Here is a 23,851-nt window from a genome sequence, read left to right on the forward strand (position 1 = left end):
AGTACAGAGAGTACCTGGCTCTACAATAAAATTCTGCTTTATTACAATTCATGTGGCCATTGCTGAGATCTAGGAAAACAGCAGCAACAATAAAATGAAAAGGCAAGAAACCATCAAACATGTTGAATTCAAATGAGAAAATCAAATGTAACCACACCAGAAAGCACTATGGCAAACATCTTAGGTCAAATTACAGCACACACATTTATGCAATGCAATCAGCAAAAACAGCCAACAAAAACTGAAACGGAATTTTTCCGATGTAATAAATAGTATTTGTTGTTATGTATAACAATAAAGCAACATATTTATTTTAATGGTTCCAGTTCTTTTTCCCTAAATTTCTCCTTTAAAGAAGTTGGTTATGGTAAAAGTTTTCTGCCAATGCACAGTGGAACTTATTCGTCGTTATTATTTGTTTTTGTTTTTTAGTGAATGTGTACTGGAGTAAGACAGACCGTTCTGTCATCTGTCTGACGTCGCGACATGCTCGCCGCTGACAAGTCCGCTAGCTTGGCTCAGACTGAGCCAGTAATCCTTCAGTAAGAGCCGTTAAACCACCACAGCTGTGGCAGGCAAGCTGCCACCTGAAGCCAACTGGACTGTCTCATGTCACACACATGGAAAGACGCACACATACACACACACACACACATACACACATCCTCAGAAATCATCATATAAATCATATAAAAAGACAAATAAGTTCACTAAACTTTCACTCTCATTCCCTGTCTCCTATTACTGCATTCAGCGTGTGTTTGTGTGTGTGTGTGTGTGTGTGTGTGTGTTTGTGACAGAAAGAGAGAGCGAACTAGAGCAGAACAGAGTTCAGTTTATTTTTTTGTTGTGTTTGTGTGATAAAAACACACATGAGGGAACTCATTCTCTGTCCTAATTGTGTGTGTGCATGTGTCTCCAAGTTTATATGTTTAAATGTACAGACATATGTATGTGGATGGTTTAAAAACAGAGAGAATGAAAGAAAAATAAAGGGGTGGAGAGGTTACAGTAGGGGAAAAAAGGGACTTACCTGTTTATATTTTATGTCACATGCACACACACACACTCATATAGACTTGAACCAAGACCAGGAGTGCACCAGCTTGCTATGAATAATCATTGTGTGTGTGTGCGTGTGTGTGTCTGTGTGTGTGAGGGATAGACAGAGAGAGAGAGAGAGAGAGACAGAGAGAGAGAGAGAGAGAGAGAGGGATATGGTTACTGCCTTGTGTAATCCCACTCAACAGGAAACATATACTCCTGGGACAGGACATTTTGTCTAGTGTGTTGGGGTGTGTTAGTGCGTCTGTGCACTCTTTCCCAATGAAGTACCTCGGGGACACAGGGGGCACTTGTGTTTCTGAGTTAGGAAGGAAAATAGTAAACAGAAACACAAAAGGTTAGGTTCGGAACACACACACACACACACACACACACACACACAGCTCTTGGCTCCTTTCATTTTTCATTCAAGCTGTTGTGAACATTCCTGCTTTGTGTGCCTTTTTTTTTGTAATTATGAACTGTGTTGTGTGCTTTGCTGCAAGTCAGTTTCCACATATTAGGGAACAATTACATGTTTTGAACCTTTATTATGAACTAGATGGATCTCTAACACACAGTAAGTCATGGGTAAACAAAAGAATCCCTTTGCCAAATACACCATGTTTTTTTTTAAAATTTTCAGTTTAAAGAAACATAGACAGACAGACAGACAGACAGACAGACAGACAGACAGACTGTATGCATGCAAGCGTGCATTATGAGATGAAGTGTTCATCAGTCTTTATTAAGAAGCCTCAGGTATCATTTGTGTGTCTAATTAGATGTGCGTAGTTTCTGAGCTTGTTTGGAGCAGATAACAAATTGTTGATTAATGAGGTGATGAGACGTGATTGGCTAAATTGACAGCAGGATAATGTGTGATCATTTTATCATCCAGCTAGTTAATCGGCCAGTCTGTTATTCACTCAGTCATTGAGTCCAAGATTGTCAATGAATGAAACAGCCAGTTGATTTTTCACCCAACCAGTCACTCTTCATTTAGTCTGTCCCCTACAGAGGTTTACTGAAATAAACTGACATTAGTTGTCAGATGTATGTAGTACTGAGCCATAAGTCAAGATGTTGCAGTCACATGGTTGTCTTTTTTCTACTTTTAAAGTTCACCAAAGCCATTCAATTCAAAATGACCTCTCTGTTTGATAGTTTTGATTGTTACTGATTGACCACAGATGGAACAGACTCTCCAACAGTGGGTTGGGTGGAGAAAAAACATTGCAACCTCTGAAGAGACGAGGCGTCATTTTTTATATAAACCATATCCATCATGGTTTTTATTATTGGGGTTAAATACTCAGTAGCAACATATTTCTATCTTCATTCTACATAAGCTGAATAAATTGTTTCTTGTTTTCTTTGGTATTTTTGTCGTATACAGATATACAATGAGTATGCATATTGATGTTGTCAAAGTACTCTCATCTCAAGGTGTGTTTTCTGTCACCACACATTTGGACTCCGGTGTTTTTTCACCTGGTATTATATTTACTTGCTTTAATGAGCCGTTAGTTAAAGTTAGCCTAAGCATCATGTGCTGTTAAATTGAAACAGAGTGGAAACCATGCCCAATGGACCCAACCACATATTTAATTTAACTTTGCATGCTTAATGGTACCAAGCAGGCACATGGACCATGATTCTGTGTATCTACAGGTTAGTATCTATTGTGAAAACAAAATACATTTAAATTAAAGCCTAATAACTGAAAATGACCTAATTCTCCCTTATGAACATTCAAAGTCAAAGAAACACCTTTGTTTTTTAACTACTTATCATTTAGAGATTTAATGCTGAAGAAATTAAAATGCAAAACAAAGCCTGGACTCACCTAAAGAAATATGCAAATGAATTTGGTGCCCTTGTTTAATAATATACTAGTACATTAGTAATGCACATCTACATCTCTAATACTATTGATACATATAATTCATGACAACAGAGGGGCAAGCGAGACAGACAGAGTCCATTCTCTCCTTCAGGCATGGAAACATCAGTGTTAAAACATTAAAATCCTGGAAAAACCTTAAACCTTCCCTTCATGCTTCCCCAGTGCCCCTCCTCCTTTCCTTGCCCCTCTAGATCCAGCCTAGTCTTCTTGGCTATTTCTGGGCCAATTAAAGATGTTCCTTTGCCCAGTATTCGGATGGCCGAACGGAGTGGATGGCCTTCAATATAATCCTTGAGAGAGGAGGGTAAGGATAAATTCACAGCAGGTCATCGAGGAAAAGAGGGGGAAACATGTGAGGTAGACTGTGTGAGTGAGGGAGGTGGAGACAGGGAAAGAGTCAGCACTCAGTCGGACTCTTCTAAATATATTATTTTAATAATAGAAGTTTTGAATCAGCATCAGCATACAGTTAATATCATGATCGACATAAATGCTGAAGTTTGAACATATACCTAAATCCAGTCTGGAAATATTGGACTGTGCAAAATCTCAAGTGAGAGAGATTCATTTGATTTAATAGTTTTTTTGAGGCACCACTTAGACACTTTAACTCAAATTTAAAGAACAACTCTGAGGTACTTAGATACATACTTACCTATAATACATTTCACAGGCAAATATTGTACTTCAGTCACTCCGCTAACTTTATTTTATTATTTTAGTTACTAGTTACTTTGCAGATACAAAATGTAATGAACAAATTATGATCTATTTTTTATTATAGGTTAAGCTAAAAACATTATTGATCCCTGGGGGGAAATTCACAAGCTACCCAGCAGTATATAAAGTAATTAAATTCAGCTCCACTTTTATCAACTGCGACATTAAAGTGATTTACACTCTACTTATAATCCAATAATATAATATATATTATTCTGAAATGGGTCACGCTGTATCATTATTACTTTGACTTTTGGTGATCGTATAGTATATAAGTATATTTTGATGCTGATACTTTTCTATGAACATTTTGAATGCATAACGAATGACTTCTACTTGTAACAGAGTATTTCCACACTGTGGTATTGCTACCTTTACTTTACATAAATAATTTGAATACGCCCTCCACCACTGGTTCCCTAGAGTTCACCAACTACACATTTCACATTCATCTGACATGATTAGTTGTATTGCTTTCTACATGGTAGCTGAAGCTAAAATAAAATACTCAGATAAATTCCTTGTGATTAATAAAATATTGGTGTACCGGTTGCCATAATGCATGGTGGAACCTGTTTCCCTAGAGCATGCAACAAAATGTATTAGTATTACATTTTATATTATATTTTATTATTACATATTTCTTTATACCTGTCCTCAGACTAAAACCTTGTAATAGAGTATAGAATTTACAAGTGACAATGGTGCCATCTCACAAAAACAGGCACTGAATTGACACCAGAGCTGTCGTTAGATGACTATTTGCTGAGCCTTTAATAAGTTTCTGTCAGCTGCACTTATTAGTATCAGCCAAGATATTAGAGGTCCATAAAGATTTCCAGGTTCCTGAGACTGACTAAGACAGGGAAACACTCCCGGGTGGTAATTCTTTAGCCCTCTTTAATATCTTAGATGGAGATGCAATCGATCCACAATCCCACTCGGAGTGCTGAGGTGAGGATCTTCCCACAGTGAGACTAGACGTGTTATATAAAGCAGATTAATATCAGGGCCACATTTAGACTTCCAACAATAATTTCTCAACCTAATTTACAAGCTCCTCAATGCTGCACTAAATGTGCTCAGTTGCTACATTAGTATAAAGTTTGTCTGTCTGTGATGTCTGTATGTGTTTCTGCAAGTGAAATTAAGTAGTAGTAGAAGTATGTGAAGACAGAAAAAGAATAATAACAATAATACATGGCAAACCGTGTACATACAGTATGTCTGTGTCTGTGTGCACAAAGTCAGTGTGTATTTCTGACAAAAGTCATCTGAAATATATGTATGATAAAATAAGTCAAATAATAATGAAAAACCAAATGGAAAAAGACAGAGAACAAGTTAAAAGTATATTCTCATACATTTCCATATAAAAACACAAAATGCATGCTAATATGAATTTCATGCCTCAATGGGTAATATGTTTTTTGCCATATCTGCATTTTGCATGCTGTTTCAAGCAGAAGTAAGCCTGTGAAAAATCATGTTTCTCATTGCTGCTGCTCCCTCCCCTTCAATTTCATGCGAATATGCACATTCTGTTCAGCTCAGTATGTGACCAAATGTGAATAGAACTTTTATGTGATGCAAATCCACATACACTACACTAACAGACAGAAAAAAGACAATATATGCCAACACATGCGCATGGCTTGACGTTACAACAGTAATTTTGCTCTGCATAATGTACCAATTTTACTTGCTGAAGAAGTATGGAATGGCAAAATTAAGGAATGGTGTGTTTATTAGATGATATAGGGGCATAATAGTTGTGTGACACTAATTTGGCTCAAGACGTCACTGTTTTATTGCTCAAACCAAAGCAGCATACTTCATCAGACAAGCAAGTGAACATGAGGATTTATTGTCTTAAGTATTATTAAGCCTTTAGATCATTTCAGTTAAACAACTTTTATAAATACTTTGCTATGACTTTAAACTTGACCAGGTCAGAACAAACCAGACACAGTCAACGACAGAAAAGGACAGAGTAGATAAGACTAGACCAGAATCTAATCAATTATAACTCACATGTGTGTCCATGCTGAAAGAATAACCTGGCCTGGGTTTTTGTGTGTGTGCGTGTGTAGGTGTGTGTGTGTGTTTGTGTTTAGTCAGTGGGTCAATATCAAGAGTCAAGTCTTATCCCTGTGTAATCCAGCTACCCTGATAAAGGTGTTTTCCTGTGTGTATGTGTATGCATGTGAAAGTGTGTGTACCCACGTGTGTAAAGGACATACAGTACACTTTATCCCTGTGTAATCCACTGACCCTGATAAACAGAAATGGAAAGCAATATCTCAAATAGGGATCTGTGCGCTATGAATTCTTTTCTGTGTGTTTTTTTTTTCTGGTTGTGAATGTGATCGCACAATCAAGGACACAGATCAATGCAGATGTTGACTAATGGACTAAACCGTGGGAATCCTGATTCTCTCCATGAACGTCACTCTTTTTTTATTTATTTTTTGACCTCTTCAAGCTGAGCCTTCGTACATGGGGCGGATGCTCTACCAATTGAGCTAATCAACACCCCACAGACATTAATAGAAATTCAAGAAAATTTGAATAATTTCTGAAGAAACTGGGTGCTTTATCATTTAGCTGCCAATATTTTGGTGTATTTTTGGGTGCTTTATCATTTAGCTGCCAATATTTTGGTGTATTTTAGAATCTTAAATCTTGATCACTTAAAATGTCCATTGTCCTAGATTCAGGGGCCATTGAATATGGAATATAATATGCATAACTATGTTTTCATTAATGTGTAATCATCTCAAAAATTCCCGTAGAATAAGCTTTTCATATCTACAGAGAGCACAGGTCCTTTTCCACAGAGTACGCCATGTTGAACCACCATAATGCTACAGTAGCCCAGAATAAACAAACTAAACACTGGCTCTAGAGAGAGCCTTTCACATTTTCATGTGCTTCATGGCCGCCGTAGTTTCTCTTTCACACAAAGGAAGGAGAGGATTGGTTGAATTTAGCAACTCTAATTGATGCAATAACATGCCACTAAATCCTACTCACTGATCCATTAAGTTATTATTTTGGATTTGGGTTGGTCTGGCTTGGTTGTTTTTGTGATTTTAGGTAGCTCATGGGTTGTTGAAATCCACAATGAGAAATGTTTAATCTCAGTGAGATTTTTCTGTTAAAACAAAATGAAATGAAAAATTAATTTAAAAAACAGCTGGTGTTTTCCATCAGGAAAAGTCCAAAGTGGGAAAAAAAGCAGCTCATCTTGACCTCCGGTCTCTAAAAACTATGATTTATACAACATTTTCTGTGATTATTTTTAAAAATTAACTGTGAACTACTTTGGGTAACTTTTGTTCACTATATTTCTCTCCAGGGGAATTGTAGCTTTTCCTGTAGTTTAACTTCTTCCATTGCTAGCTGGCAGCTTAGAAAGCTATACTTTCAAAGTGTATTCTTCAGCACTGCCTTCTCTCTTTCCTTACCACTCCTGTTTGTGTCTTCTCCCATGTCATTCATCCATCCATCCATCCATCTGTCTGTCTGTTTCCGTCTGTCTCCCTTGGATGGATCCAGCTGTATCTGTCTGTCAATCAAATGTGAAATCTCAGAAGCCACTGATCTGTTTTCAGCAAAACTCGAAGGGCGCCATACTCCTGTGGTACAATTCCAGGTGTAAAATGTACTCTAGACAGCTGGTGAGGTGGATACGGACACAGTTGGTCACATCAACAATATATTGTATATATTGATTGTACTGTATTCCACATAAAACAGTTTTGCCAAATTAACTTTAGCACACGGATCAGTGGAAATAACTGCCAATCAAACTAGTTGACGGCAGCTCAAACATTAAAAAAGTCTCTGTCAAAAGTATCGGATGAAGAATGATTTATATATTTATAGATCTGTCCCACACAGCAGTGAATGTATAGTAGACAGTATGTCCATCCATTTCCTGTATATGTATGCTGCATATGGTCTTAACATTTTCAAGAATGTAAGCCTTGACACGTTCTGCAGATATTTTGATTTGATGTAATCTCTACCACATGTTCAAGATGTTTTCATGAGCCCAAATGGAATCTGCAGAATTTTTGCATCTTGGTTTTTGGTTTGTTGCATGATATTGAACAATATTTTTTAAGATTTCTTTGGATCTTTATTTAAAAGTGACAGCTGAAAAATGACAGGGAGTTAGGGAGAAAGGGGAATGACATGCAGCAAAGGACTGGAGGTTAGAACCAAACCCTGGGCCAATATTAACTGTGTTTTGAGTAACTATTCAAAAAGCATTGAACATACTGTACCAAGCATGCATTTGTCCTGTATCTACTGCATTATTGTACTGTACAAACTCAGCACTGAAGGTGTTATTCTTTGCCTAGTAAAACTGCTAAAATGCATCCCACTCATTAAGTATTTTTCAGAGAACTAATCCAAACGTGAGACAAAAAAAGTATGAATACCTTCTTTCGACACATCGGTCTTTCACTTTATACTCACACTCCGATTCTGCTGTCACTTATAAGAGCCAGGATTTTTCAAGGAGTTAAACTGACGCTCTCAGAAAGTCAATGATGTCTTCAGGAGCTGGAGAGAAAACTCACTACACACACACACACACACAGTACACTCATATAACACAAATCAAGCAGTGACAGCAAGTGAGTGTACATCTGTTGTCTCTACAAAGCAGGGAGCCACCTACAGCTGAACAATCCCGCAAAAAAAGGCAACAAGATTGACGGGTGGAATTGGAGAAAAATCAAAATGTTCATGGCGCTCAGCCCGTCTGGCTTATTTGTGACTTCAGATATGATTCATCTCTTCCTCTCTCATTTCTCTGCCTTTACTTTCTCCAACTGTTTGGTTTGCCTTGTTGTTTCCCACCCGCGCCATCTTGTCTCACCTATCTACAACTGATCATCAAGTTTCTTTTCTCTCTTTCTCACCCTCAATTTTAGCTGTTTCCTCTGATTTTCTTTTTCCTTCCATGTCTCCTGCTCTCTCACCGTGGCAGTTTGATGAAAGCAGACAGAGACATGGAGGAGAATTTAGGTACATCAGAAAGTGTTGTTTCCATGTGCTTGCTTCTTTACCTGCAAAAGTTACATCTAAAAGTGCAGAACTGTAAGATTTAGGGCGATCATGGCAGAATATGGCACAAATGGAAGATGATTTTCATACGTAGTTCATATTAGTGTTATTCCAAAATTGTTAGGGGAGGGTGAGATGAGTGATATTCAGTTGGTTGCAATCTGCGCTGGACATTTAAATCATCAGTACATGAGGGTAAATCAATAGAATATTATACTAACAAATGACTGAAGGTTATTTTAGTTAGGAAGTTGAAATGTGACTTTATATTAGAGCATTCAGCGTTGATCATTTGCACAAAACACAACACTGTGCATGGATGTGGGTGGTACTAAAAGTGACAGATAAAAATTGCAAAGACTCAAAGAATCATAACATCGTTCCACAGGCAACTATAATAATAAAGGTGATGCAGTCTTCCTCTTCTCATCGCATCTTAAAAGAGCTGAAACTCATGAAAACTGTAATGAAACACCAGGGAGTCTTATTTCTCAGAGAGTGTTCTTTTTCTTTTTTTTAATTTAATTAAATACTTTTTCTCTGTCAGGCACTTCTCAGGTGACAGTGAGAAAAAACTTCAGTTGCACTAAAAGCTGCTGAAATTTCTATAATTGTCAAAAGGACACTGTTTGACTTATCTTCATTTTTTATTTTCATAACTTTTCAGTTTCAGTCAGATGAATGAGGCTGATGTGGATAAATTAGGGTTAGGTAGTGATGAAAGGCAGAAAGGAGGATAACTGCAGGGCATAAAGGGAAAATGTCTTCCAAGAACTGATGTGCTTGTACATGTTTAGATGTGCTGGAATTTATACATTAAATTCAATTATGTCTTAACACATCACACATATATATTTAAGGTTTTCACATACAGTAGCAGCATGCTGAGCTGCTTAACACAACCACAGATTAGTATTCTCTCTCTGCTGTTTCAACTGTGATCTAACCTTATGTGTGACCATGCATCTCTGCATCAGAGAAACAAAAATCAATTACCTTTAAGCTTATCAGTTCTTAAGATTTCTGTAATCTTTTATGTGTTGAGCAGTAAAATTACATAAGCTTAAACCTAAAGTAAACTGGCACAAAAACAATCTGAAACATATTTCCAAACTCTATTCTTAGTCATTCACACTATGTCATGCTTCAGCCTAATTAGTTGTGTTAGTGATGCTTGATGGTCTACTAATTCAGTTGTGCATCACTACAAAAATTAATTTGAATTTCTTTTTTTGTTTTTGACAAAAATAACAATGTGACATGAACTTACAAAATAGAAGTAGCTTCAAATGCCGCAGACCATCAAAATGTATATCAGGTGAATACTGGATTGTCACCAACTGTTTCCCATCCCCTCTGCTGTCACGTACAACATTTAAAGATATTGATTCATTGTATGTCTCGGGAATGTTCCACACTGTCACACTGATCCATCATGACGGCCAGACACAGCATATCACTCCACAGGTATCACTCCATCAAAATTTGGCATTTATTGTCTGCTAAGCTTTTCATCTGCATTTTCCCTTCTTGTCTTTTTAAATCTTTTTATGCTACTCTTTACATTTATGTATATCTCACATTGATATTCTGAACACATGGTTGAAGCAACTGTGACATGTAAAGAGGGTTAAACCACATGCTATGTGGAAGCAGACTTCTTCATTGTAGCTTGATGTAGAACGTTTTCACTTACTTCTTTCACCACATACTCTGTTATACGTAGTCACATCTGGGAGTTCTCTGATACACAATAAATATTGTCTATCAGACTTTTGAACAGTTTGGGGTCAGAGACAAAACTCCACATAGACTCTGTTACGAGAATTTTTTAAGAAGAACCTTTGAATAAGGAGGACTGGACTCAGAGAATCAAAGTTTAAGTTGAATTTAATATTGTTGTACAAGAAGGAGCATTTAACAGTCCAACACACAAGAGTGTTACAGAGAAAAGGCTCCCCCGAGGAGCTCTGTCAGGTGTTTCTTATACAATTCTTTCTCAAAATGGGCTGTCTCGGACATCTTCCCACTAACAATTTCCTTTTTTGGTTTTCCCCTTAGTAATGAACATTATGTTTCTTGTCCAAAATGACACTTCCCTTAGTCTGTCTTTCTTGTCCTTGAACATTTTTTAATTACCTTTCCCTGGCAACTTCAACAAACACATGCTAGATAAGGGAAGTACACGAGATACGCAAAAGACAAAACACACACACACTCCCTCTAAGAGTTAAAACATCTGCAGCCCGGTACAATCCTAATTTTTATAACAGACTCTAGAAACAAAGAAATGATAACTCATGAAACCCATGTTTGCAGTACTACAAATGTGCAATTGAGCTACTTTGAAAATCAGGTATTTCATTTTGCATTCACGCTCCAAAAACCTCCATCTTTTCAATACTTTTATAGAGGCTTAGACACATATACAACAGCACACAACCAGATTAACAGAAATATCAACAAAAGAAATATGCCACTCGAGAGGCCTTAGACTTATACAGACCTCCACTTACATTCAGCTTACAAGAAAGGTAAAAAAGTACTAAATCGAAACATAAACCACCAGAAATCCAACATAATTTAGCACAATACACAGAGAATAAATAACAATAAGACACAAACCAAATGAACAGTTCCCCAAATCAGCAGAGAATAATCATGTAAGGATACAAAAGGCAAATATAAATATTATGTATGATTTCTCTATATATATTTCAACATTGTAAGTAAACAGGACAATGACGCAGAGAAACGTTTTAGGTTGGAGAAGCAAGCCTGTGTCGTATGTTTAAAAACGTGCACCAGCTCAGTTGTCCAATTCAGAAGACTGCAGTTGCATTGGGCAGCTCTCAAGTCGATTTCTCCAGTTAAGCACTAATTTTTTAAACAAATGACTCTGCATAAAGTTTCCCAGATAATAACTCATTTACACAGCAGAGCTTTAATGTTTTATAAACTCACAATTGCCATTTGAGAGGACACAAAAACATTGTTTCCCTCTGCAGCGATAGAGGAATTAAAAAAATACGGGAACAATTTGCACATCTGCTCTACTCAATTTGGGCCACTCTACACAGACATGAGTCTCGGTAGAGATTCTTTTCCATTTAGCTGCTTTTCGTGTCAAATTCAATTGAATGACCACATAAAACAAATTGAAATTCATTTGCTTTAGGGGGGATATGAAAGAATTACTATTAGAGATACAGGAGTGGGGGGAAGAGGGAGTTATCTCAAACAAATTGTTGACAGTGAATATGAAATAAAAGCCACTGTGTTCCTGTGAGGATCAAATTGAAAAGGAAACAAAGAGCAGGTTGGTTGTTAATGCCACTTTATTCTGATCGCCAAATATCTACTGAGCAGTTATATACAGTATACATCTCATATACCCCTCCTGGAGCTGCCACCTTACCACCATGGAGGGGTTTGCGTGTTCCAATGATCCTAGGAGCTATGTTGTCGGGGGCTTTATGCCCCTGGTAGGGTCACCCAAGGCAAACAGGTCCTAGGTGAGGGTCCAGATAAAGTGCAGCTCAATATCCCCTGATGAAATGACAACTGACAGAACCAAGTTTCCCTTGCCTGGACGCAGGTCCCCCCCAGGAGCCAGGCCTAGGGGGTGGGGCTCGTTGGCGAGCGCCTGGTGGTTGGGTCCTTACCCATGGGGCCCGGCCAGGCACAGCCCGAAAAGGCGACATGGGCCCCCCTTCCCATGGGCCCACCACCCATGGGAGGGGTCTCAGGGGGGGACAGGTGCGGAGAGAGATGGGCGGTTGCAGAAGCTGGCTCTGGGGACGTGGAACGTCACCTCTCTGGCGGGGAAGGAGCCTGAGCTGGTGCACGAGGTAGATATAGTCGGGCTCGCCTCGACACACAGCGTGGGTTCTGGAACCAGTTTCCTTGAGAGGGGCTGGACGCTCAGGCGCAGAGCGAGGGTGGGACTGCTTGTTTCCCCCCGGCTCGGCGCCTATACGTTGGGGTTCACCCCGGTGGACGAGAGGGTAGCCTCCCTTCGCCTTCGGGTGGGGGGACGGGTCCTGACTGTCGTCTGTGCTCATGTACCAAATGGCAGTTCAGAGTACCCACCCTTTTTGGAGTCTTTAGAGGGGGTGCTGGAGAGCGGCCCCCTCTGGGGACTCCCTTGTCCTCCTGGGGGACTTCAACGCTCACATGGGCGGCGACAGTGAGACCTGGAGGGGCGTGATTGGGAGGAATGGCCCCCCTGATCTGAACCCGAGCGGTGTTCTGTTATTGGACTTCTGTGCTCGTCATGGATTGTCCATAACGAACACCATGTTCAAGCATAAGGGTGTCCATATGTGCACTTGGCACCAGGACGCCCTCGGCCACAGTTCAATGATCGACTTTGTGGCCGTGTCGTCGGACTTGCGGCCACATGTTTTGGACACTCGGGTGAAGAGAGGGGCGGAGCTGTCAACTGATCACCACCTGGTGGTGAGTTGGAGGATGGCGGTCAGACCTGGCAGGCGGTCAGAACTGGCAGGCCCAAACGTTCTGTGCGGGTTTGCTGGGAACGTCGGGCTGAATCTCCTGTCAGAAAGAGTTTCAACTCCCACCTCCGGGAGAGCTTTGCTCATGTCCCGGGGGAGGTGGGGGACATCGAGTCCGAGTGGACCTTGTTCTGTTTCTCCATTGTCGAGGCGGCCAACCGGAGCTGTGGCCGTAAGGTGCTCGGTGCCTGTCGTGGCAGCGGCCCCCGAACCCGCTGGTGGACACCGCCGGTGAGGGATGCCGTCAAGCTAAAGAAGGAGGCCTACAGAACCTTTTTGGCCTGTGGGAGTCCTGAAGCAGCTGATGGGTATCGACATGCCAAGCGGTTGCGGAGGCAAAAACTCGGGCGTGGGAGGAGTTGGGTGAGGCCATGGAGAGCGACTTTCGAACAGCTTCGAGGAGGTTCTGGACCACCATCCACCGGCTCAGGCGGGGGAAGCAGGGCACTGTCAACACTGTGTTCTTACAGGATGAGGACAACGCCTGCCATTGCTGTTGCTGCACGTAATAAGGCGAGAGGTGGCAAAATATGCAACCAGTGTAATTTTTTTGTTGCCATCTTACATGGACAGACACTTCATGATTTGGCACCAATAATGGATTGAAGGAAAACTGGCCCAGTGCTATGGGATACCCTGAATCCAACAACAACAAAAAGACAGCTGACCCCTGCACGGTTGATATCTACTGAATTACAGTAAAAGTGTGTCTCTTCAGTTCTCCTCAAGTCCCTGAGGTGATCCTTTGACCGGACTAAAAAGGAGACTTCTTACCATTTCCGAGTTGTATGAGTGTGTGGGTGACATGCTTCATTTTCACATCAAGATTAAACACGTTTGTGCTACACTTCTGTCAGCAAGACATCCACACAGAAGAAGTGAAGCATATGGAAGCTCTTTATTAACGTTGTGATCAGCCTTTCTGGAGGAAGTCTCTTTGGGAACCAATTTAGATTTAACAAGTCTCCTATAGGGAAGATGAGTGGAGGGAGGTTTCAGCGAATACACCATCACCTGGGGATAATTGGGGACATGTAAGATACAGTAGGAGGGAACAATAGCACATTCCACAGATCTGGAAAGTAGGAAAGTTTCCAACTTCCGAGATAGGGGAATAAATGAAAGAATCCTTTGGAACTTGAAGTGAGGCTTGGTAATTTCCATATGCTCTACCCTCTAGTAAAATGATTCAAAAGATGCTTTCTGGGATTTTCATTATGTAACCATTGGGGAATCTATGAAATGTTTGTCTACCTAAACATCCATGTATTCATTCTAATACATGTTGTGTTTATAAGGAAGCAAGCATCAACCACAGGTAAATGTTGAAACAAATGTAGAGGTGTCTACATATGCAGTTCGTCTAATGGCCTCTAGAGAGTCGCCTTGAAAAACTATTAGATAACAATTTAAATGCCACACATTAAATATGTAGTCTAGTTATCTTAGCTTAGCATATAGATTAAAAAAAAAAACAGGGGGAAACTGCTAACCTAGCTCTGTCCAAGGTAACAAAATCAACACCCCACCATTTTTTGGCTAATAACTTCTTAGGGTCTTGCCAGGCAAGAAATAGTCCAGGACATAATCCCTCGTTTATCGAGCAAAATGCCAACATTCACTTTCTAATTCTAAGGATTTCCAGCAGATGGTAATTTACATCAAACAGTGATCTCACCCCATGTGCAACCACCTGTTTACATGCAACCAAAATTCCATAGGAAGGTCATGTGATAACAAATAAAAATATCACCATGAGAATTGCACTACTCCATCTGCTTATAAAAGGCCATGAGAACTGACTAAAGGATTCAGCGATTTTTTGAAACTGTTTTGTCAAACTGAACATTTTTCCATAGGTCGACAAAACAGGCGATTTGAAGACAACAAGGTGTTGTGCTCTGGAGAATCACAATCTGCATTTCACACTGTGTTCTAGCCTTTGTAAAGGGTAAATGATTAATTGATTGATTAATACAACATTTGAGAGATAACTCGATAATGAAAATCATTAATTACAGCCTTGGAAATGGGCCTTGGGAATGTTAGCCTTGTTTGGCAGGATAACACATCCTGGTTGCTTTCTGCAAGCCACTTCAGCTACACTCAGTTCCTCCCCCATCAGAAACATATTGATGACAAAACAGAGAAACAGACACTATGTCCAAGGGTTTTCTAATGTGTCTGTATTCTGTTCAAACTAACAACTGACATACTTGCACTGTTTGTAAGTCACCTTTAAGACTAACTTGTTACTTACACAACACATTGAACTGTGGGCAGATGTCATTTTCCTCGGTATGGCAGGAAATTGTCTTATGTAAGCACCACAGGTAACTCAAAATAAACATATATCATTAGTTTGTGCAGTTTCAATTTACATTTTAAATTAATTGCACAGAAAGTAAATTAACCACCAACCTCTGTAAGCACAGAGTGTACAATCAAGCTGTTAACATAGTCATTTTCTGGTTTGTGATGTCCTCTGTTATGAGACTACTGGGCTGAATCATACAACTACAGACAGCCTCTCTGGGGAACTGCATGGCACTTACCATTCATGCTCATCAGATGGGTATTATTTGTGAATTTGGTAAACACTTCAGCTTTTCATTTATCAACATTCCTACATGCTCAGCCCTCACTTCTCTCTCTTCAAACTCATATCTTCTATAGACGGACAGAAACAACAAAACATTTTCTCATGTTTTAATGACTGAAGGTAAGAATAAATACAATGATAGAACACCAGATTGGTGAGACTTTCTACACTGACAAACTGGACTCTCACCAATTCTCACTTTTTCTATTTTTATATGTTTCTCTCTGTTACGTTTTGAAGTTTGGCTGACTGGCAGGTCTGAGCGTTCACACTAATAAAGGTTACAGGGAGTTTTAAAACTGCCAAGTTTATTTCTAAAGTTGACGTCAGTCAAAATGACTGGCTTCTTCACATACTCACTAAAATATACACACATAGACAGAAAATTACTCATACACAAATCTTTGCTGTTATTCCACCAGTATGATAGTTGTTTATTTTACACCCGACTGCGAATGTTCACATCGCTTAGGCGATCAAGACATCACAAGCTGCTAACTGTAGCACCAATGAAACCCAAATGTGATGCCATACACCACAGACAAATATCAGTCATAATGTTCCTGTGTGTGTATATACATATACATACACACATTATAAATGTATAGACTTTTGGCAACTACCTTTGAGTTGCTGGTGGTTTTGTGTCAGAAACCAGAAATAAATATTTCAGTAAATCTTTTAAAAAAACATTATGTTGACTAAAAAGCTCCTGTGTGTCACACATGTGCTGTGTCCAGCAAGCATGGGATAAAAGGTCTCACAGTTTATCCTAAGAATCTTATCTTATGTGGATGCTGTAAATCTGCAGTGGGTATTAAAGGCTTAAGATTTGGAATAAAAAATTGTATGTTTGAGCTTTTGCTTTCAGACTGGCTTTAGTTTATTGGGCTGCTGACAGGAAATGCACCCGTGCTTACAAGAGTCAAGATCTCTTTTAGTAGGTAGTAGTAGTAGGACTTAAGTGGTATCTAATACTCTCAAAAACTTTGACAGAACATTGCTCAATGACTGCCAATGAGAAGACTTATGGCTTTGTCGACTTCTAACATACACTAGACCTACATAGTGACCCTAGTTGTCATGTGGTTGTGAAGAAAGAGAAAGACAAAAGACACTTGTCACATCTGATTCAGTAAAATTTCTTGCAACACCGAAATAAGTAAAACTTACATTGTAAATTCACTAAAGGTTGACATGGAAGAACCAAATACAATCAGCTTGCATTGTGACATTGCATTGTTACTCTTGGTCTATTATAAGAAACATTTGGTGCAGAAAGAAAACTGCATAACCTGCATGCATGCGACACAACGGAACAGTATATAAGCCATGTTTCACCAGAGTTCACCATGAACAAATTTGTATATACAGTACTAAAGTGCAAAGTATACAGTTATCTAATTATGATCCCTGTCTCCATTAGAGAGAACCTGCACATCTTGGAGAAAAAGATACCCTGTGGAGTTTTCTTCTAAAACAAATGTTAAATAGTATTGTGTGCCCTTGAGGCCTAAAAAATCTCAAAATATTTGAAAATAAATATTTTGTTCATGTTTCTAGCTTGCAGTCCTCTTCCCTGCATTTTGCTAGTACATTGCTACTTTTCTTGGCACATTCCGCTGCCACCTATCAGTCAGTGGAAGAGCATGACGTCATTGGCAGGAATATGTATCCCATCACCCACATTCTCGTGCATGCACACCAGATACAAACAAAATGGAGACCAACGCATCAATACATTGCTCCTTAGCACTCCTAGTGATCAAAAACTCCACAGAGTAGCTTTATAAAAAGGAAATGTTTTCAATCTAAGCAGTAACATTAAAGATGAACTGCACAGTTTTTAGTTTATTTATTTATGCCCATAATGTTAAACATGTTTAAAATAATCCTGAAACAACTTAAAAAGACAGAATCAAAAACCAAAGAAGAATCCTTAAAAACCACAAAAGGTAATAAGAAAAGTGCTACCTCCGTGTCAGTATGAAACACTTCATTTATCTTAATTTTTCATTTATTTTATCTGCGATTTCTCAACAATTCGCTCAGTAGTGCTATTTATCACCAAAACCACTGCTGTTCATCTTTAATAGATTTACCCAGCCTTTTTGGCTTTGCCACACAGAATTTTGACATTTTGAATGAATCATTCTGCTTTCCCACGACAAATTTAAAACAGGCTCTACTGTATTTGAAGAGAACACATTTTCTTAGAGTTATGACAAACATGATGCATTAATTGTTGACTATAAAATACAGGCTTTTGTGGTGAAATTAACATTTTCTCGCTTTTAGATCACACTTAAGCTTCATCAGTTAATGCCTTGATGTCTTAGGTGGAATGAAATAGAACTAAGGGATACAAAGTCAAATGAAAGTTAGGATTTGAGCGTTTCTGGTGCATTTATTCAAACTATAACTCCTGACATCTAATAACCGTCTAAATCTCAGACTCACTTTGGTTAACAGGTTCGAGTCACTATCTTTAAATGCATAATTATAATGTTTACATAATTTCACAGTCCAAAAAATATATATTCATATATATATATACACACATTTAATAAAGCAATACACACCACATAATGATATGGTGATATGAGCTGAGGTGTTAATCCCAGGTGTGTGTGTGTGTGTGTGTGTGTGTGTGTTTATCTGCACACTTCCATGATTTTTCCAGTCTGGGACTCACTCAGAACCAACGACGGGGGGTTAAAGCAGGTGACACAGAGAGATATGATTCTTCAACTGGCTGATAGCAATCAGACAGTGAAGCCAAAGTGCTTAATGCTGAATTTCACTTCTCTGTTGTTGGTGGTATTCACAAGCGCTGCTGTGCACATCATGTTACATCCAAAGAGATACTCAAGATGGTACACTAAGAGCAGCTGCTTGATCACTTAACAAGGTATGGAGAAGTACACCTAATGTTTTTAAAGTCTTTCATCAGATACAGTGGACTTTATATACGTACACAGATTATTTGTACCCTTTTCGTATTTTTTTGATGTATGTACTTTTTCCTCTTGTATGCCCTGAACAGCTCAAGGTGGCTTTGTAAACTACCCGTGCAATGCACTTTGCATGTCCCCCTGTATCTGCAAATTTGAATTAAGTTAATTTAAACTAGGCTGAATTCTTGGTTCACTTTTGGAGATCATCTCTCTAGCTCCATGAAGCCTCGTCTAATAGTTTTGGAGTTCAGGAATGTTCTTGTAGAGGTCTAGTGAATCAGGGTTGGAGAAAGCTCCTCTTTGCATCACCTCCCGGCCAGCAATGACCTGTTTCACAGCCACTTCCACCTTCTTACCGCTGATTGTGTACTGCAGAGGGATGAAGAAAAGGGTTGTCATTAAAGCTAGGACTTACTTTTACAGTTGTAATCATTGTGAAAGGATAATCCATATATTCTATTTATATCTGACTGATATTTATAGTGTTCTTACAGGAATGTCTCTGGTCTCCAGTAGCAGAGCAGGGACGTGTCGGGCAGACAGGGCTTTTCTAATGGCTCCTCTAATCTTCGCCACCAAGTCCGGGCAAAAGGGTTTACCAGGTGCCATCTTTAAGAATAAAATAACTCTTTCTTCTCCGTCGGAGTTGTACTGAGGAACGCAAAGACTGTCTGACACTTCTTCGAACGCCTCCACTGTAGAGAGGACAGGAAAGGAGGGGGCAGAGTAGAGGACAAGGAGATAAAACAAAAAATGAGAGCAGATGAGAGGCATCAAGACACAAGGAAGTGAGTGGTATAGAGAGTAAGGGAGCAAAGATCAGAAGAACAGAAGTGGAAAAGATGGAGCTTTGGAAGAGTTTGAGGAAATTCACCACTTAAAACTTCAAAACTAAGCACAGGAACGCTGCATTCCTGCTGTCAATAAGAAGAAGAAACTGTGCTTTTGTGACACTTTTTGTTGAACACATAATGACAATCGACACTTAAAAATGAATGAAAGGATGGAAAATATCTTTTTTCCCCACCAACATAAAGAGGACCATGACTCAATTAAAGCTCACAAAATAACTTTAGTCTTTCCTTTCTTATGCCCAGCCTGCTCCCCCTGTAATGTTCAAGACTCACCAATGTTGTAGATCTCTGAGCTGCCAAATCTGACTCCATTGGGGTTCAGTGTCCCGTCACTGCAGAACAAACACATGTTCAAGATTTAAAACTCTGGTGTCTGTCACTGGGAAGCTGTATGGCTCACATCATACAACACATTGCAATGAAGGGAAATATTCCACCAGCTTACAGAAACAAACTCAGTTTCTGTACGCTAGTGATTTTTTCTTTAATTATTTTTATTTGTTTCCCTATAAATATATTTCCATACGATCCATTTATATATTGAATCTGAAAGATTGTTTTTTGACATAAAGCAACCATAAGATCCTTCTGAACAATAAGATGTTTTGCTGCACCAAATCTCAGAGAAGAAGACCATTTTAAATGTAAATCTCCTCAAAAACAGAAGAAATATGCATAGTTTATATTTAAACCTGTCCGCTTACTAGGAGTATAAAGTTCTGAAACTGACTGCGTTTAGTACATATACACACATACGTGCATACATGGAACAGAAATTTTCAAGTGCAAGTTTTACCTGGAACGTTTTTGGCAGTGTCGTCTATCAGCTGTAGCATACTTGTCGGCTAGTTATGAATCAAACCATGGCTTGAATTTTTTTTTTAAAATAAACTTTAAATAAACCATTCTTCTTTCAACATTCAGTTGCACTGCCCCGAGTAGAACGGATAATGGCTGACCTTCTGCCCAGCATGACGAGGCCTCCCGTCTTTGGGTTGATTTTACAGTAGTCACCATGGGCCCACACCCCTAGAGAGAAGGAACATTACTGAATTTAATACAAGGTTTTAGTTCAGTGAAATTTGTATTAATAGATAATAATGCCAAAAAAATAAAATCAACAGCAAAAACATATGATTCAAATACAATAATAATAATAATAATAATAATAATAATAATAATCTAAAAGATGCTACAAAGTTACATGCAGCCATATTTATTGGAGCTATTATATAGTACTGCATTATATCACATCATACCATATATCAAGTGTTGATATTTTCCTGGGTTCTCTGTGTACAGTTTATGTATACAGTATGTAGATTTGTATTCATATACCACGTTTGTGTACTTACCAGGATATGAGGAAAAGTATGCTTTGTGATATTTGCTCCCGTTCTCGTCGTTCCAGAAGTGTGTAGGCTGGCAGGGGATTGGCTTCAAGCAGACAAGCTCCCCACTCTCTCCCCAAACAGGCTTACCTGTCCACACACACACACAAACACACAAAGAGATTTCACAGTAACAAAACATAAAGTTAGAGGCTTTTAGATGTACTTTGCTATGACACACACACACACACAGACACAGACACAGACACACACAGATAAATAATTCTCAGTTAAAAAAATAAATCACCTGGAAATATATCTCACTCCCTCAGAGAAACTGATACACTTTAGTGTGTGGTTTCACACAGACCTCACCTCCTCCCACAGGACAGTGTTATAGGCTTAGAGAAAGACTAAAATAATCCCAAACTCTGCCTACAAAACTGCCTTCAAATTATCCCTCAATCCCCTGTCCTTTGAGGTGGTGGAGACACAGCAGTACTGCCTGCAGTAGGGATTGGGAGCTGGAGAACAAGGGACTAAAATCAATAAGAAAAACAGGCTGTTTAAGACTCCTATTGTTCCTTCAGTTTTGACCTTTATTTACCCAGGGAAAGTTCACTAATTACTGTCACAATTTTTAAGTGATGGCTAAAGTCAACACATCCACATCCACATATGGGAGCAACCAAGTATAACCACAGTCTTGTTCTGTTAGCTACTAAGCTGCTCCAGAAGCAGATGGGAAGTTTGCTCAAGGGCAATCCAGCGGTTTTTAAACATGCTTGGGTTTAATATTTATCCATTCCCTCCTTGGATTCAAACAAACAGCTCCCTTACAACCACTACAGTATGTGATCCCAAAGCAGTTCAGCCACTCTGAACACACACACACTCTTACCGTCAGGGCTCCAGGCCTCCACAGCCATGCCGAGGTTTCTTGTTTGGATCTCGCCCCGATACACTGGAACTGTTGGGTTCTGACCCATGAAACACGACACTATGTCAGTGCCACCTAGGGAGAGTGATGATAGAAAAACAGGTTTAGCTGCTCTGAAATGAAACACCTCGCTTAAAGTTACCCTGTGAATTTTAAAATGTGTCAAAGGTTTTGTTTGCATTCATCCTTCTCACCGAGACTTAGGTCTGCTGATAAATATTTTTCATATTTACAACAAATACAAAGGTTTTTCATTTGTTTTCAAAAAAGAGTCCAGTCGAATAAAACAACTACATATGCCCAGCACAGCAGACAAAGTTAACAACTAGCTGGTAAACTTAGCAGCTAAAGAGAGCCAGATTCAGTGGAGACCAAACCAGAGTTGAAAATTAGAGTGTATAATGACCAGACACATAGCCATCCGTATTAATCATGTTAATATGTCAGCGCTTCATGTCTATCTGCTTGCTGCCCCCTAGTGGCAAACAAATCAATTAATGCAGCGTTCAGATTAATAATGTCATGTTATAAACAACCTAGTTCCAATGAAGTCAGGCACAAATGAGAAACATACATATTATAGTTTGCTTACTAAACTAAATCATAATGTACCTAAGTAAGTACTCACAAAGACATTACTAAACTTAGTAACAGTAACAATCTGGTATTTTGACAACACAAATTGGCAGAGTTAGCACCCTGCTCCACCTACAATGACCTATATAGAAGTTCTACACTGTTGCAGCACATTCCTAAAACTGTCATGAACACACACACACACACATACAGCCACACTATCCATTTGTCTCTTTCTACCTTCCAATCATCTACTATTTCTGACACGTTCTATTCATCTCCCTTCCCATTGTTCCCATCTCTACCTCCCTGCTTCGTTCTCTCGCTCTCTGTATCATAGACTCCATCCATCCATCTTGTTTGCTTCCTCTCAACTGCTTTCTGCCCTTCTACCACTTCCTTCTGCTCTTGCTTTTCTTTCTGTTCTTTACACTCATCCTCTCTCTCCCCGTCTCTCTCTCGCTCTGTGTCTCTCTGCCAGGTTCTTTACTGAGCTTTAATTGGCTCCCTGGAGGAAGTGGAAACTTTGTCTTCTGATTAAACACACACACTTATAGTGGGAAGACATGCAATTATTTTATTATTACACTCACTTTAATGGGTGGGTACACATGCAGAAATGTACACACACACACACATACACACACATACACACACACACACACACACACACACACACACACAGACACACACACACCACTGCTTATTTCTTGGGATGCCTTCCATCATCAGCCATTTAGTGTGTGTGTATACACAAGAGGGTAACTTGTAACACTGATCTGATGTTTCTAACAGCACAGAACAGAACAGAACAGAACAGAATGAACAGTGAAGAAAAAGCTGTTTTGAATGTATATATTGTATTGTATATATTTGTGTGTTTGCATGCGTATGTGTGTGCGTGCGTCAGTCTCCTTTCATTTGTGTAGGTGTGAAGCTTTGAATATCCACAGTACAGGGGTCAGTCAAAGCCAACAACTGAGACCAAAAGCCAAACCAGCTAACCTATGCATGCATTCATATATTCAAAAATCAATTATAAAATATGAAAACAATATATAAAAGAACACAAGAATAAAAATACACATGATATAAGTGACAGGAAGACTTCACAAACACAAATCCAATACTTGCCGTGCAGGCACACATGCAAATAAAAACAGAAAACTCAATCACATAGAAGAGAAGAGAAGAGAAGAGAAGAGAAGAGAAGAGAAGAGAAGAGAAGAGAAGATGGGGTAGAGGAGTGACATATGGGCAGTCAGGCGGAGGTATATTAGGATGGGGGGAATCCAGCAGTGAAAGTGTTAAAATCC

At 39.2% G+C, this 23,851-nt stretch overlaps 1 protein-coding gene across 1 annotated transcript in view; it reads right to left on the reverse strand.

The window, feature by feature from the left end:
* Positions 1-17,003: 17,003 nt before the first annotated feature.
* The window catches only part of aacs (acetoacetyl-CoA synthetase), a 34,180-nt gene continuing 27,332 nt past the window's right edge, over positions 17,004-23,851 (reverse strand). Inside the window, exons 13-18 of the mRNA XM_019263742.2 lie at positions 21,921-22,034; positions 21,044-21,169; positions 20,648-20,717; positions 19,962-20,020; positions 19,327-19,529; positions 17,004-19,203 (exon numbers count right to left, since the gene is read on the reverse strand). Coding sequence (XP_019119287.1) covers positions 19,066-19,203; positions 19,327-19,529; positions 19,962-20,020; positions 20,648-20,717; positions 21,044-21,169; positions 21,921-22,034 — 710 coding nt within the window. The 3' untranslated portion in view covers positions 17,004-19,065. The remainder of the gene's footprint in view (positions 19,204-19,326; positions 19,530-19,961; positions 20,021-20,647; positions 20,718-21,043; positions 21,170-21,920; positions 22,035-23,851) is intronic.

The sequence above is a fragment of the Larimichthys crocea genome, chromosome III (assembly GCF_000972845.2).
Source record: "Larimichthys crocea isolate SSNF chromosome III, L_crocea_2.0, whole genome shotgun sequence".
NCBI lineage: Eukaryota > Metazoa > Chordata > Actinopteri > Sciaenidae > Larimichthys > Larimichthys crocea.